At 40.6% G+C, this 15,030-nt stretch overlaps 1 protein-coding gene across 7 annotated transcripts in view; it reads right to left on the bottom strand.

The window, feature by feature from the left end:
* Positions 1 to 566: 566 nt before the first annotated feature.
* The window catches only part of aplp2 (amyloid beta (A4) precursor-like protein 2), a 52,468-nt gene continuing 38,004 nt past the window's right edge, over positions 567 to 15,030 (bottom strand). Inside the window, exons 7-18 of one of the 7 annotated variants that reach the window (XM_086262221.1) lie at positions 14,630 to 14,797; positions 12,898 to 13,031; positions 12,416 to 12,490; positions 11,939 to 12,097; positions 10,709 to 10,837; positions 8,367 to 8,466; positions 7,464 to 7,637; positions 6,743 to 6,778; positions 5,440 to 5,507; positions 4,298 to 4,375; positions 2,882 to 3,037; positions 567 to 2,628 (exon numbers count right to left, since the gene is read on the bottom strand). In XM_086262221.1, coding sequence (XP_086118347.1) covers positions 2,527 to 2,628; positions 2,882 to 3,037; positions 4,298 to 4,375; positions 5,440 to 5,507; positions 6,743 to 6,778; positions 7,464 to 7,637; positions 8,367 to 8,466; positions 10,709 to 10,837; positions 11,939 to 12,097; positions 12,416 to 12,490; positions 12,898 to 13,031; positions 14,630 to 14,797 — 1,379 coding nt within the window. In that variant the 3' untranslated portion in view covers positions 567 to 2,526. Of the gene's footprint in view, positions 2,629 to 2,881; positions 3,038 to 4,297; positions 4,376 to 5,424; positions 5,508 to 6,742; positions 6,779 to 7,463; positions 7,638 to 8,366; positions 8,467 to 10,708; positions 10,838 to 11,938; positions 12,098 to 12,415; positions 12,491 to 12,897; positions 13,032 to 14,629; positions 14,798 to 15,030 lie in introns of all 7 variants that reach the window. The other 6 variants (XM_086262220.1, XM_086262226.1, XM_086262224.1 and 3 more) reach the window with 6 other exon arrangements.

Raw genomic sequence — 15,030 nt, 5'->3', positions numbered from 1 at the left:
CAGTCATGTGATTGCGTGGGCTTATTCGTGAAACAGTGATGAATCACTTCTGAATCACCTGCGTTTTTTTTTTCTTATAGTGAAACGGTTTTGTTATGCCGCCAAACAGAAACAAGTCCGCGAGACGTATTTCATTCAACCAGAGTATCAAACCGCAGAACATGGCGGATTGATATAAGCTGATGAATCCGTCTGAAACAGAAAATGAATGAGAACTCTTTGAACTAGTTGAAGTACGGAAGAGGATTAGGGCCACTGGGGGGGGGAAAGTGGACACGTCTTTTTTTTCTTCTTTTCTTGAATTCTGAAGATTTTTTTTCCAGTGGCCCTAACGCTCTTCCGTATTGAAGTGATTATTTTAGTGCAATGAAAAATAAATTTATATTTTCTGGTTTTCATTAAACTAAACATGATTACATTTTGGACAGCCGATCAAACAGAAATTAGTGTTATTATTATTTCTACCTTGAGTTTTTATGTGTAGATTACTTTGAAAGTCCAATTAAAGCACTTCTTAAGTATTAACTTTTGCTCCCACTACAAAAAAAAAAAACAACACACCCATATGTAAGTTGTGAGTTTATTGATGTGTATCCCCCTTGTAACCATAAATCTGTTTCCACTGGTGTCAATCAAAATGTTTTAAATCACTAATATGCATAATATATTAGTTCCCAGTCCCCTCCACAATCAAGCAGGCTATTACAAGATTGAAGCCGTTTGGGTGCATAGTGAGACAGTCACATACAGAGATACTGTCACAGGAAGAGAAAGAAAAATAGAAAACAAGAAAAAAACTCAAATATATATATATATTTTTTTTCATATAAGAACAATGCACACCACATGGAATCCTCTGGAAAAAAGCCATGATTGCAACATCAACTATACAGGCATACAAAGACAATACTAAGATAAAGAGAGAGAAAAGAGGATCCTAGGATTCAGTTTACTTGTTTGTGTCGATCTCTAAGCTGTAAAATTACACAAGTTTGCTTTTTTAAAATCTTTCTTCCAGAAACCAGTTCTCCAAGCTTCAACTTTCTGTGTGTCTCTGTCTGCCTGCACAGCCCTCCAGCTCCAAACTGTTTTCAGGTGGCTTTGATGTATGGCCGGCCCAAGCATGTCCCAGTGCCAAAATCCTAAAATCAACACTGCAAAATTTGTTACACATCCCAATAAAAAAAGCAAAATTTTATTACCAGCCAAAATTCATACTTTTTTTTTTTTTCCACAAAAAGGTAGACTGAGTCATTTCCTAGATTTCTTGTTCCATACTACGCATATTGTTTTATTTGTGCCTCTGGACTAGCACTGCTATAAGTTTCCATACTATTCTTTACTTTATGACCAGCAAAGCTAGCTAGAATATGAATGCACATCATTCCTAAATTTGTATTCAGAGTAGCCTCACTTATACTGTGTTTTTACTTCAACACTTAAGAACCCCCTTTAAAAACAAAGCATTGTCTGTTTGTGGTATGTCTTTGCACACCTCAGTCTATGTGACACTACACTGAAATTAAAACCTAAAGGGCGTCTGTGAAATACATAGCATGGAAATGGCTTCCATAATACATTCAACTATGTAACACATATCAGTAAGTCTTTTTATTTACTGAACTTCCCTAATGATAAAATATTTGTGTGGGCAGAAGGTAATACATCATCACATTCACTTAGTAAGGGGTTTGGAGCAGGGTTTGTGAGATGTATTTGAGCTGGGGGCCTGTGCACACCTTTCCTGAAGCTTTCTTATTGTGTGCCTGCAAACATTCACGACGACAAAGCTAAGAACCCTAAGCCAACTCATAACATCTCCCCTGGGGGAAAAAAGGTGGAATAAAAACATCTATTCTTATATATATTTCAGTTGTATATGTATACAGCATTTTGTTATCATAACAAAGAACAGAAAGTAAATAATTCATGATTTCACTTTTTTCTCAGTTGTTGTTTCACTAAACGTTTTAATTGGTACAAAGAACCTTCATATACAAGCAATCTATCGAGAGGAAAAAGAACAAAATGTCAATTAGTTTTGAGAATACCATCAGAAACTGCATGAATGACACTTTGCATGATGGGGAAACAAAAGCATAGTGTCTAGTAAGCGGGTTTATTGATGGCTGCTCAAAAATAATAAAATTTAATATGATTCGCCTTTCAAAAAAAAAAAAAAAAAAAAAAAAAAAAAAGAAATGTCCGGAAAAAAAAAAGTTATACATCTTGATCTGAGATAGCTGTATGATAATTACAGATAAATCTGCAGAATCACATTTTCCATTATGCAAACTGGCAAATACATCACCTTTTAAAAAGAAACATGATCAAAAAGAGCACTATAGTACAATAGTAGCAGTAGTAGAAGTAGTAGCATTACTTAAGGATTGTTTTGAACAAACCAGTAAATGGAGTTTGGATGTATGCAAATGATTTTAACAATAGCATCATGTTGGTCAGTAGTATGCTCCCCTCGGTTGCCATCCTCTTATCAGACTCTACAGCACCCCATGTAGGCTCTGGTTAGATTTGCATCTGCTCTAGGTATTTGTAGGTGGGGTTTTCATAGCCGTGGTTCTGCATCTTGTTCAGGTGTCGTTCCTCTGGTGTCAGCATGGGGTCAACCTGCAAGATAGAGAGATAGATAGACAGATGCACTTTTTAAAAAATAAGACCACTACAAAGGCCTACATATGACAACTCTTCCTGCTGTGGCATACATAAATGCTGCAGGGGGACAATAATCTAATTTGCATTTCCATATCCAGCTCTATTCTGATAATTTAATAGCTAGCTGATACTTGGAATAAGAAGAGCCACAGTTCATTAGAGAGCTCTGCTGTGTGGTTATGCGCCCTCCAAATAACAGGTGGCTTACCTCCACAATGCCATGACTGATTGTGCCATATTGCCTTTTCCTCAAAAGCACCAGGCTGGTCACAATCACAGTTGCTATGGCCACTGCGATCACCAGCAAGCCAATCAGTGCACTGCTACCGAAGCTGAAGTCTTCTCCCAGAGGGCGGTAGGACTCCTAACAGGAAGAATGAGTCAGGGAAAGACAGGGAGAGCAGTCAGGAGACAACAAATGCAAACACAGCAGACCACTGAAGCAATGAAAAGAAACAGCGAAGTTGTTTTTCTGCAATAATGAAGACACTGCATGTACGTACTAGCTACCTCATCCTACCTCGTTCTATTTAGCCATTCTGAACACAAGATTCCCCTGGACCTTTTTATGTTTAGGGTACAGAGGAATCTTGTAGTAGCTGCTACTTCTGTGATATGCATATAATGAGTGGAAACATGAATATGAACGTATCATTTGAAAGTAGATCTGCTATGCTGTGCAGTTTGCCTCCAAAGCTGCACAGATTCCCAAGGCACTACTGCCTTTGCTTACTCTCTGTCCCTTTAAAGAGAACTGTTGGCAGTGATCGTTTTTTGGGGACGTTTTGTAGGTGGTTCACTGCTAAATCAATAAAATCAGATCAATTGCAACTGTGACATGAGGTGTAATTTGTTATCACGATCAATAGTCATAATGTAATTCATGTAAGAATTTCCCTTTAAAACCCGAGACAGTAAATTATTAACAAGAGTGAACTGAAATGAGATTTCAGCCATCCTTCAAAGTTGCTTTAAAATTAGAAAATAAATTAAGTGGAAAAGAGCAGACTCTTTAAGCTACGTTACGAAACCATAGAGACAAATCAGTTTTTTTGTTCTTTGGGACACGATTGACTCGTGAATAGTGTGTGCACATGCATGCCAGGTATCTTTGTGGAGGATTGTGTAGTATCTTGGCTAGTTCGATATATGCACACAATCGCAGTCACCTCCGCTCATCTTCACAATCTAACCTGACACATATGACACAAACTAATCATATGTGGACAGCCACTGGGGTAAGGGGGGGGAGGGGATTTCACCGCTCGGTCTCACACATAAGCTGAGCACGCCCAGTTTGTGTGGATTCACATCCATCATATGAACTGAGATTTTCAATGTGTACATTCAAATACAGTCACATAACAAGCATGCACCCATGCAGAAATAACCAAAACAAGTTAGCCTCAACAAAATATGGTGATAAAAGTGAGGGGTTCAGGGGTCTGTTTCAGTGCAGTTGTTGTTTTTAAAAAAATAAATTCTGTTCTTTTTATTTACACAACCATCAGCTGCAGAACTGGTGTCTTTGCACACTCCCACACTCCCTCCTTCTTTCATCTTCTCCCACTACTGATAACTACAGTTCCCCAGAGAGCCCTTTGGAGGGTGCTGCTGTACTCACCAGCTCATCATCATGCATAACGCTGACTCTCTCTGCACTGTAAACCACTTCTTTAACATCCAGTGACTCATCAATCACCTGTCAACACAGACAGGGGAGCCCAGGTTACACTCACCACAACGTGTGTGTGAGATCGTGCATGTACGACAGAGAGAAATAGGAAGAGAGAGGCGGGGGAGAGTGAGAGGGTGTGAATGTGCAACGCAGTAAACTGTTAAGGATTATCTGTGTTTGGGTGATGATACATTTGGAGCTGTCTTGTTCAAACTGGAAGGAGAGAGGGAAGGGGGTTGCAAGCATCAACAACAGACTTTCTTCTAGGAACACAGTTAACAAGTCTTTCTAAGCAGACTGTCAGCCTCTCATTACTGAGAGCCCCGGTCTGAAGAATAAGCACGATGAGTGGAGTGGGTGTGTTCAGGAGGCAGAAACTAAATCTGCTGTTTGTAGAGACAGAGCACTCCAGAGTCTGTTTGTCACAGAACATAACCACGACGAACATTTTAGCTGTCACCACCATTTTTACATTTTTTTCCAGTTTGCTTCGCTTTCAAAAAAAACAACAAAAAAAAAAACAACCCACTAGCATTTCCAAAAAAATACATGCATGCACTCAAAAAACTTGCACAACTCACATTAACACAGACACGTAAAAGTACACGCAGCTTTACAGTTGATGTTGGATTAGCATGCGAAACAGCAAACATAACACTCGCGCACACAGCTGCCAAGCATAATTTGAAATCCATGAAGAAGACTGCTGCGCTTGGCAAAGGAAAGTAACATGCAATGACTGCTGAACAAAGTGTGGAGTTGATCTGAATGAGGGTCGGTTGGCAGAAGCCAAACGCCGACACGCAAATAGCTCAGTGTTAGTTAGCTGTAACTATGACAACATAGTTACTGGAATAATCTGTCTCGTTAAATGCTGAACTTAAGAGCTATGTGAAAGCACAGTGTACTCATTAATCTGTCTCATCAGCACAACTGTATCAAATTGGGGTTGCTGGAATGATATCTAACTGTTCGTGTCCTGTGTTTTGCTTTAACAATGCTTCTCTCAAGTCAGAAAGAAAAATATGTTTTGAGGCACGAACACAATCACAAACTGACAATAGAGCTCTTACCACATTCTCGCTGACCTTTGGTTTGCTGTTGATGATTCTCTCCTCAGCACCAATTAAACCATCTAAGCCAGACATGGCAGACCCTGGAGGAGGTAAAGGAGCACAGTCAATAACAGTAAGTTAGCACAAGCAAACAACCAAACTGGGATGGCGGTATCGGTGGTGGATAGCTGCACATAGATATCCAGCTACTGTCCTTGCACCCGTTGCATCAGTCTCCTTAGTTCACTGGTAACAACAAAGACCTTTCTTCCCTTCAGCACAGAGCGAGCACTGTGAGCATGACACTGACCTTCTACAAAGGCCCCCTCGAAGTGGTGCTTTGCATTTATCTGCAATTTCTCTGTAAACATGCAGTGAGTCACTGAACGAGACCCCACTAAACGACTGTGAATATCCTGGTATTTTGTATCCCTCACATAACCGTATCACTGTAGTTCAACTCATACAAATCTTCAAAAATATATGCCACACTTACAGTTTCATACCAGGGACAAACACATCAGAAAAGGTAACGAGAGTAACATTCAGTATCAGCTTATTGCCTTCGGCGGGTGCTCCAATCTAGTCAGTACCAAACAATTAAGAATAATAAAACTGTCTTCTGATTCAGTGTGGGACAAGTATGCACGTTTGCAAGCCTCGTTGAGCAGTGGTGCCAATCACTCTGTGGCAGGGCAGGTTATCAGATTGTACTGCAGGCTGCGCATAATCTTATATCCAGCTATAACAGTCACAGCAGCATGGGAACAATGGGACCACTCATGTATATAGATTTGATAAGTCCTGAAGCAGTTTTCCTATTTTGCTAAAAAAAAAAAAGAATTTAAGTCATTTATCAACAGATTAAACAGAGTATTTCAGGCTGTGGGTCAGCAGAGGAAACACTGAGCCTCAAACAGGGACACTAAATCTACCAACTTCTATCAGGAAGTAGGAAACTGAGGAGGAAAATGAGTTTGTGGGAGGTGAAATAATTACGGTATTTTGACAAATGCACTGAGAACAGGATGACAACGAACACACAACAGTGTCTCTGACGCGGGGCTCATTGTGACCTAGCTCTACCTGATTTCAAAGCCACTGAATGTGTTATTTACCATGAAGTGATAATCCTAGTATGACAAAAAGCACAAAACATAGCTGGGGGCCAACGGAAAAAAAAAGTAGAAAACAACCAGACGGCTTCTGATAAAACAGAAACAGTAAGAATACCGAAAGGAAGAGGAGAAGGAGCAGAGTGAAACAAAATAGTAGATGGGAATGGCTTGGGGAGATGAGTGGGGGCAGAAAAACAAGATGCAACAGAGGCACCAACCTTTCTTGAAGGCACGTGGGGAGTCTGATAGATCGCCTTGGCATTTGAAATGAGCAACAGAAAAAAAGAAGGTCAGAAAAGGGAAAGGAGAGAAGAGAAAAGAACTCAGGTAAGAAGAGAAAAGGCAGGATTATCAAGCTGTGTTAATTGATTAGGAAGAGTTCAGCAGGGAAGAATCCAAAAATAAATGATAAAGATAACTAAACTCCAGAAAGGGAGCCATTTTAGAATTGGCTAGCTCTGTCTAAGCCCTCTGGGCTGTTGGTTTGGATACTAAATGTTGCTTGGGGCTTTACTAGTAATTTGCCTTCCTTCTCGCTGGAAGCGTTCCATCCATCATTTTTTCTCTCCTTGAGGATTCAATCTTTTGATTGGCGCAGATGTAAAAAAGAATAGAACCATAACTGCTTGTTTCTTTCCCTCTTGCTTTTGGCTCAAGCTTAGTAGCAGACCCTGAGGCTTTGTGACTTTAAAAAAAAAAAATCTAAGCAGTTCTGTGTTGAAGGCTAAGCCAGTGGGAAATATGCAGGCGCAGATAAGTCTCAACCGTGGACTACAGTGCACATTTGCTTGGCTCAAAACACAATGTAAACCTATTCTCTTTCACTGTGCAACATGCTTCGTCACCACTGCCCTTCAGAAAGACTTATGCGTAAGGCCTATTGTTCTCCTCACAGCCACAGCGTTGTTCACGATCTTGCTCGTGACTGTGTCTGCTCACCCTCTGGATCTGGACGGGACCCCAAGGATGTGACCTGGATGGGCCGGTAGGGTTTGCCCTCAGACAAAGGAACTTCCACGCTCTCCTCTGATGAGACGGTGACATCTGGCTGTGATTCTGAGATGGATGACAGGAACTGGTCCATGTCAGCTTTCTGCTCTTGGAGTAGCTCATCTGCAGAAAAGGGCAAATGACAGAGTATAAACCTGGGGCATGCCGACACCTGTAAACTGGGGACATGGCAGCAGCAGCGGTTTCTAAAATAAGCTTCATTGATTACTGTTAGCATATTTTTCCCCAGCAGTCAGAACTGCTGCAAGAAACGTCTGTTCCCATTTCTGCTAACTACCAATTATTATTTTTCTGAGAGCTATTTTCCGTGTAAATCTGCACAACTCCCAACAGAACACTGCACGGCGAAAGCTGTGACCCAGTTCTGTCACTGCACCCACTCCACTTTAACGTGTGCTGCATCACTATATTATGGTTCCTTTAACGGAGCAAAGGAAACAAAAGAAAAAATATTTTAATGAGTGGACACTGTCTGCTTTAAATTGCACCACTACGTCCCAACAGGTCTAATTGGAAAAATGAGGGGTTGTGAGCAGAGGCGCCTTAAAAACACAGTAATAGCTGTATGTACAGCTGCATAGCTGTATTCAATTTTCCACAACTCAGCCTTTTCTCTGTTTTTAATAATTGGAGTGCTAAAACCTTCCATCTGGTTTCTTTTAGTGTTTGTATTTCCTTCTGCACAAAGAAACTAATGGCAAAGGATACAAATGAGTCCCAAATGAGCCAGAGAAAATGTGACGTACTGACTTCTTTCTGGCACATTTCCATTGCTGTTTTTAATCTGATTTCATCAAGTTGCCCAGGGATCTTTCATTGAACAGGACTCACCAATTTCATCCTGAATCTCTTCGGCCACATATGGCACTTTGTAGAGCAGTGACAGACTCTGGTTCATCCTCTCCTCGATCACTCGCAGGTGAGTCATCACCTGAATTAAAAAAAATAAACAGGGTATCACGTGACAAAAGAAATTAGCACATGATTCTATTTAGTTTAATTAAAACCAATCCACCAATTGGAGACAAGCGCTTTGATAATTCAAATTCAGCATCAGTTCCCAAAGACCCCCAAAAGAGTTTCCCCATTTAAGACACATAATTGAATTCAATTTATAATTTTATAGGAAACCTAAAAATCCTTAATAATGATCAAGAAGGATTATGTTTCTGGATCATGAAACATTAGTTTAAATGGCCAATTTTATGGTATTTAACACATTTCAATTACTGTAACATTAAACCAGTGAATATACACCAGTGAAAAAAACAAACAAAACAAACAAACAAAAAAAAACCCAAACATGATTATCCCAGAAAATCCCTCTTTGTTGCCACTGGTTACCTTTTGTCACCTAATAATATCTCAGATCACAGCATTGACTTTTCATGTTTGGAAATTTGCACAGAGAAGCTGTTCACAGTGACACGAGGTCACTGTGTGTGAAACGATTAAAATTAATCTTCAGATATTGGTGTCAGCAGGAAAAGGAGGTCGAATCTAACTGAAATCTGAAGGAAAATAATGACAAAAAAGAAAAGGGAAAAGTTGGAAACTGACTTAAAATTTTCCCCAAATGTAATGAATCACTATACAGTACAAACTTGAGGGCAGACAGCTCTCTGTTCTCCAACTAGCATATTTATGTACTAAACTAAAGAGAGCTTTTCATGACCACACATTTAAACAGAGCCGCCTCAGAGAAGAATTGCGCTTTCAGGAAGTGTGCATATTCCCTGAGATGAATCCAGACTCGCTCACAGCCAGCTGACTTCCAAACATAAAACAAGTTGCTGCGTGTAATATTCAAATTAGTCTTGAAGCTCCGAGCCGCTCTGACAGGATCTGCAGCCTGTCGGCCCCAATGATCGCCACCATATCACAGTGTCGCAAAAATAAAAGCAACTCGTTTGATGGAAAAGATTTTTAAAAAAATGTGGCATGTCCAAAAACATTTCCAGTCACTACCACTATTTCTATAAACAACATGTTTGAAGAGGAGAAATATTTCAGTATTCTTGCTGCCAAAATGGTTGGCAGGAAATAAAAAGCCCCTACAGACAAAGCTGACCAGCTTTTGGCAGGTAACCGGTGTTTATTTCCAACTATGATGATTGACTGCTTTAATCTCCCAGCACATGGCTGCAGTGCACCAGCGCCAGCAACAGATGGCAATGATGCACCTTTCCCTATTAAAGGTGCTCTGCAGCCCGCTGGCACCTTCCTGTCTGTGTCTAAGAAGCATTTCTGATTAAGGAAACTACATTGTCCCCATGTTGGAAAAAGCAATTTTGATGCATCAAGCAACCTTACTAAAGTCAGACAGGTGAGGGTAAAACTGAAAATAAGTCTAGGAAGACAGAGGCTCTAGGCTTGGCAAAAAAAAATAAATAAATACATAAATTGTCAGGGCACAACAGCATAGATTGTTTTTTCTTCACCATTTCCCAGATCCAACTATTTATCTTAAAAGAAAGTCTCTTCCGTTCCTCTGTTCTCTGTGTTTTTCATCCATCTGCTGCATGATCAGTCATGGTGGAGGATAAATGGTGTCGAAGGGCACTGACACACACACACACAAACACACACAGAGACGAGTACATCTAATAGAGGAGCTTCTAGCCAAATCCCCGTGCAGCCGCTCAGAGTCCAGCATTACACAAGACCTGCGCAATGTTAATCTTCGGCTGAGGCTTAAGTGAATGAAGCACTCGCCCTCCCTCCATCAGGCAAGCCTACTCACTCCTCCTGGGCTTCAGCTAAGAGCAACAGACACTCTTTCTACCTCCTACACACTTACAAACAGGGCAGAAATGAGCAGGAGACATCATTATCCCTGCCTTGTCTGAGCAGGAATAGGAGTATATGATCTTAGATTGGCTCGGCATGAGGTTTCAGATTTATTGAGACGGTGTCCAATACATTACATCTTCATTGTCAAAACCAGCTGCAGGGACCAATTAAGAAAATTGAACTGTACAAATGCAAAATATTACGCATTGATAAATGATTAGCTGTTTTAATCTAATTAATTCTAACAAAAAAAGATAAACATTTCCTGAATCACACGTTCATTATGTGGGGATTTTATGTCATTACCTCTGGGCCCTGACAATTCTTAACCTAAATCAAATGAGGTATTAGTGATAATTATCAGGAACAAACCCACTGACCTGTGACTTCATCTGAGCAGCCTTCTCAGGATCAACAGCCAGAACATGCTGGTAGTGGCGGATGGTGTGCTGGCGGTCCTTGTTTTCAGCACGGACGTACCTTCTCAGGGCTTGCAGGATGCGGTGGGGCTGCGGAAAAATGGGGCAGGGTGATCAGTTGGGTCAAATAGTACAATATGGCCTTGGAAACATTTCTGTATAACACTGGCTGTTGCATGATTGAATATTCCTGTTTCGTGAGAGTATAATTGACATGCATTGTAATGCATTTCCCTTTTCATTTTTAATTATCAACCAAAAAGTGATATTCATTGTTTTCATTCAGCCAAATGTTTCATTCATAGGATTCAAATTTAATCAGATTTAAGTTTATTTAAGAAACCAATCCTCAAAATGACAAGCCCTTTTGTTGTTATGTGCCTCTCATTAAAAAGTCTGTGAAGGTTCTCAGTCATCCAGGTCATCGTAGTCTAAGGAGCTAGTCCAAACACTTTTCTTTCCAAGCTCCTTAGACTCTCATTAAAAATGACCCATTTAGCTTTATGTTAGACATAAAATAAGTGAAAATTATTTTTCTCTTGCTCGTCATATATCCGAGGAGAAGAACAATGAGAATGCTGGCTTGAAATGCAAAATGATTAACTTCACATAAAACATAACATAAAATCTTCTGCAGCACTTACAGAAATAGCATCAGACTACAGATGACGCAATTAACAGTTTTGGAGGTGTAACGAAAGCTGTGCTCTTAAATCTGACAACGTCATTAAACTTGAAATGAGAACAAATGAAGGCATTAAATCAATTCCCTTTTTGCTGATAAACCCAACATTAGTGGTATTGGAAAGGTGACCAGCACCTTCTAACAGAGTGCCAAACTGTGTGCTGGCAAAAAGCATCAAAAGTCTATTAGATAAAAGGAATTAAAAATAACTTGACACAAGGATTATAGCTGTAGGGTGAAATGTGATTGACTTTGTGCTTTGGGGGATTTGGGGATATCTGTTTTTATGGGTGCAGTAATCCATTCTCTTCATGATAGACTGCAAGTTGTCAGAGGCTCTTTTTAGCAGGATATGAGATTAGCTGCAATTGGTGGTAAATGTGGCCTGACAGAAATATATGCGTAGATTTATTTTCAAATTGACTACGGAAAGGAAAAAGAAACATCCAGATGGAGAAAGGTAAGGATGACAAAGTTGCTCTGAGAAGCAGGTGTGTGCCATTTACCCTGGGGGGGTCAGCCTGCAGGGCAGCCAGGTAGTTCTCCAAGGCCAGACGGCGTCGGTCATTCAGCATGGCCTCTACCCGGGCGAGGTGAGTCTCCACCAGCTGTTGCTTCTCGCTGGCTGCTTCCTCCTCCAGGGACTCCACCATAGCTTGGAAGTGCTGTAAACCAGTTCAAAATCTTACATATGCACACTAAACTGCATAGCACTCTTTCAGTTTCTACTAACAGAAAAACACAAGTCTCAATTTCATTCATGTCGCCTTCCAGGCTTGTTAAGGGACTTGGGGACTCATTTAGAAGGTTTCCCGTTCAAACAATGTCCTCATTTAGCCTTAGAGTGATAAAGATGGAACAGCCAGGGAAACGGGATCTTTAATGGTACAGGGAGTGAGGGACCCAAGCCATCATCCCTCATTCAAACAAAGGGACAAACCGAGGGGAGGGGCGACTCCCATGGGAAAGGATCAGTGTCTTACCTGGATCAATGTCTGCCGTTCAGCCTTGGGCAGGTTCTTAGCCTGGCGATCAGCTTCTTCCCACTCTTTTCTTACCTGGAGAGAGAAGTGCATAGAGAGGGAAGGAAGTGAAATGGAGATAAAAGGCAGTCCTACGATGACTCAGAAAACTGCTATTTTGTTGGGAAAACAATACCAGGTAGGTAAGAAACTGATAAAGTACGACTTTGTTTCTTGTTGTTATCTCAAATTCAAATGATTTATGTGACTTCTAACTTATTTTTTTTAAAAACAACATAGATAATACACTTGCTCCTTTTCCTCCTACAAATATCTATTTGACTGCCAATGATGCAACAAAAAAGCTACCAGCTTTACTGAAATAAATCTCTTCAAAGCATCTGCGATCATGTACAATGTGGTCACACAGTGCAGCTGAGTGGAAAGATCCTTACATATTGCCTCTCAGGAATCAGCGTCCTGATTCTTGCTGGTAAACTCACCCTCTCCATGCGGTTACGGTGTCTGATCTCCAGCTGCTCCTTGGCTCTCTGGAAACGACTGTGCTCCTTGTCGTCGGCGGGGGTTTCAAAGTAGATGTCGACATCATCGGTGGGCTGAGGAGTCGGGGGCATGGCTGCAAAGTCAGACACAGATGGCGAGAGGTCAGGGCAGCAAACTGACAACCGGACAGACTGACACACATAGAGAGACGGGCTAGCAGACCAGCCGATCCTGGCAGAAACAGGTAGGCAGCAAGACAGACACACAGGCAGACAACTGGGCACAGAGAGAAAGAGCTGAAAGGCGAAAGGAGATTGACGCCGGACCTAAATCCTCACAGATGCACTCCTCTCATTGGCATTCTTCCACCCTCAGTAAGTCTGATAAATTTAAGAGAATCTGACAGTCTTTCCATTTCAGTTCTTTTCATCTTCCAATCGGCTTTCTGCTGACAGGTCGCATCTCCGACACTAATAGAAATATCTCCGTATTTGACAACTGGGTCACAGGGGGTGAAGCCAGAGGGCTCTGTTCTATACAGTCACGCACCGCTCCCTCCTCATATCCCTGCAACTTGCAAAAACAGTCCTGCTTCAGGCTGGCAAATAGAAAGACACCTCAAGCACTTTGGCCCCGTCATCTTAAAAAAGAGGAATGGGTTAAAAATAAGGACCTTTATTTTCTAATTCCTAAATTTAGCAGCTTCAGTCCTTAAAAATGAAGAAAAAATTCAGTTGGTTACAACTGTGAACTATGTCTAACCTGATGGGAAGTAAATCACTGCAGGTGCAAAAAAAGGGGCTACTGACTGACATATGCTGGTGGTTTCTAACAAAAATAGTTGCAGTGCTCTGTGATCAGAAGAGACAGGTTGCTGATAGACAGACAGAAACAAACTCATGCCGGGAGCAAACATTGACCGTCAAAGAAGAAGAAAGAGGAACAATACTGAGGGGAAAGTATGAGTGTTTTTTTTTTTAATTGAAATTTAGTTTAAATTTTAAATGCGTTTTACAGTTTTCTCTTTTACTGCTACAGAGAACTCCGATTTGACAGTCAGGCAGAAGACTGGAAGAAAATAACATTTCCAGTATTTAATCTTTTATTCAAATAATTTTATATTCAAATGAAACCTAATGAAAATGTGATTTCTTTCTACTAGATAATACTAATATGGAAAATGTCTGCAGTTCAAAATTAGTAGAGCGTTTCACTAAAGTAATGAACCTGCTATATCTTGTCTTTACAAATAAACTATTTCATAAAAAAAGTAAATGAAAAATGTCATTATGTGTAGTGATGCAAGGATGAAATCTGACGGATTAAGAAGTAGCAAATAAATGGTAATTTGAAGAATTGGTTTACATCATCATTTAAATATCAAACAAAATCTGACTCACATTTAAACAGATTTCAACTAATTTAACTGATGATAAAAAAAATACCTTCTTTGCACCAAGAAGATTCTGTCACTTTTGATATGATTTTTTAAACTGAAATAATTAATAAAAATAATTGTTTGGAAAAATAAAGCAAAAGAGAACAGCTTAGAGTATATTCAGGAGGACGTGGCTGTGAAATAACGTGGAAAGAACGACTGCAGAACAGGTGTTCTGTTTACTACATCTATAATTTCCTTGAAGGCTTTCAGTGGGAAGTTTGCAGCAAAGACACAAACAGATAAAGAGAGCGGAGGGTTTGTTAAAGCGGCCTCTGTCACGTGAGACTTACTCAGACGTTTGCACACGGCCATGCAGTACTCCTCTGAGTCGAAATTGTTGCGGTTGCCGGCACAGCCACCGTAAATGAAGCGCACACACTTCCTCTGGCTCATGTCGAAGTGCCAGCGGGGCATGGAGGCACGACAGGGGCCGGTCTCAGCCTCCAGGGTGCACACCGCTGCCAGAGTACAGCTTGTTAGATCAACCAGCCATTTTGGGCAGCAGTCTCAATTACAAACACTCAGAAAACTACAGAAACTAGATAATAACATGTTCATAACCTCCTTTCTGTTCAGCCTGAGCTGGACTTATCTAAGAATGAGAAAGGGTGATATGTCCCTTCAGTCTGATACAAGAAGAACAGTTCATCACAGTATCTGGTGTGAGCTCAGCTTATCTAATTACAGACCG

This window comes from Aulonocara sp. 'chitande type north' Nkhata Bay, linkage group LG14 (genome assembly GCF_057382095.1).
Source record: "Aulonocara sp. 'chitande type north' Nkhata Bay isolate Kocher_YH1m ecotype deep benthic linkage group LG14, A_spYH_male_GT1.1, whole genome shotgun sequence".
NCBI classification, from domain to species: Eukaryota; Metazoa; Chordata; class Actinopteri; order Cichliformes; family Cichlidae; genus Aulonocara; species Aulonocara sp. 'chitande type north' Nkhata Bay.
The sequence above is the reverse complement of the archived record's forward strand: the minus strand, read 5'-3'. Positions and strand labels throughout refer to the sequence as shown.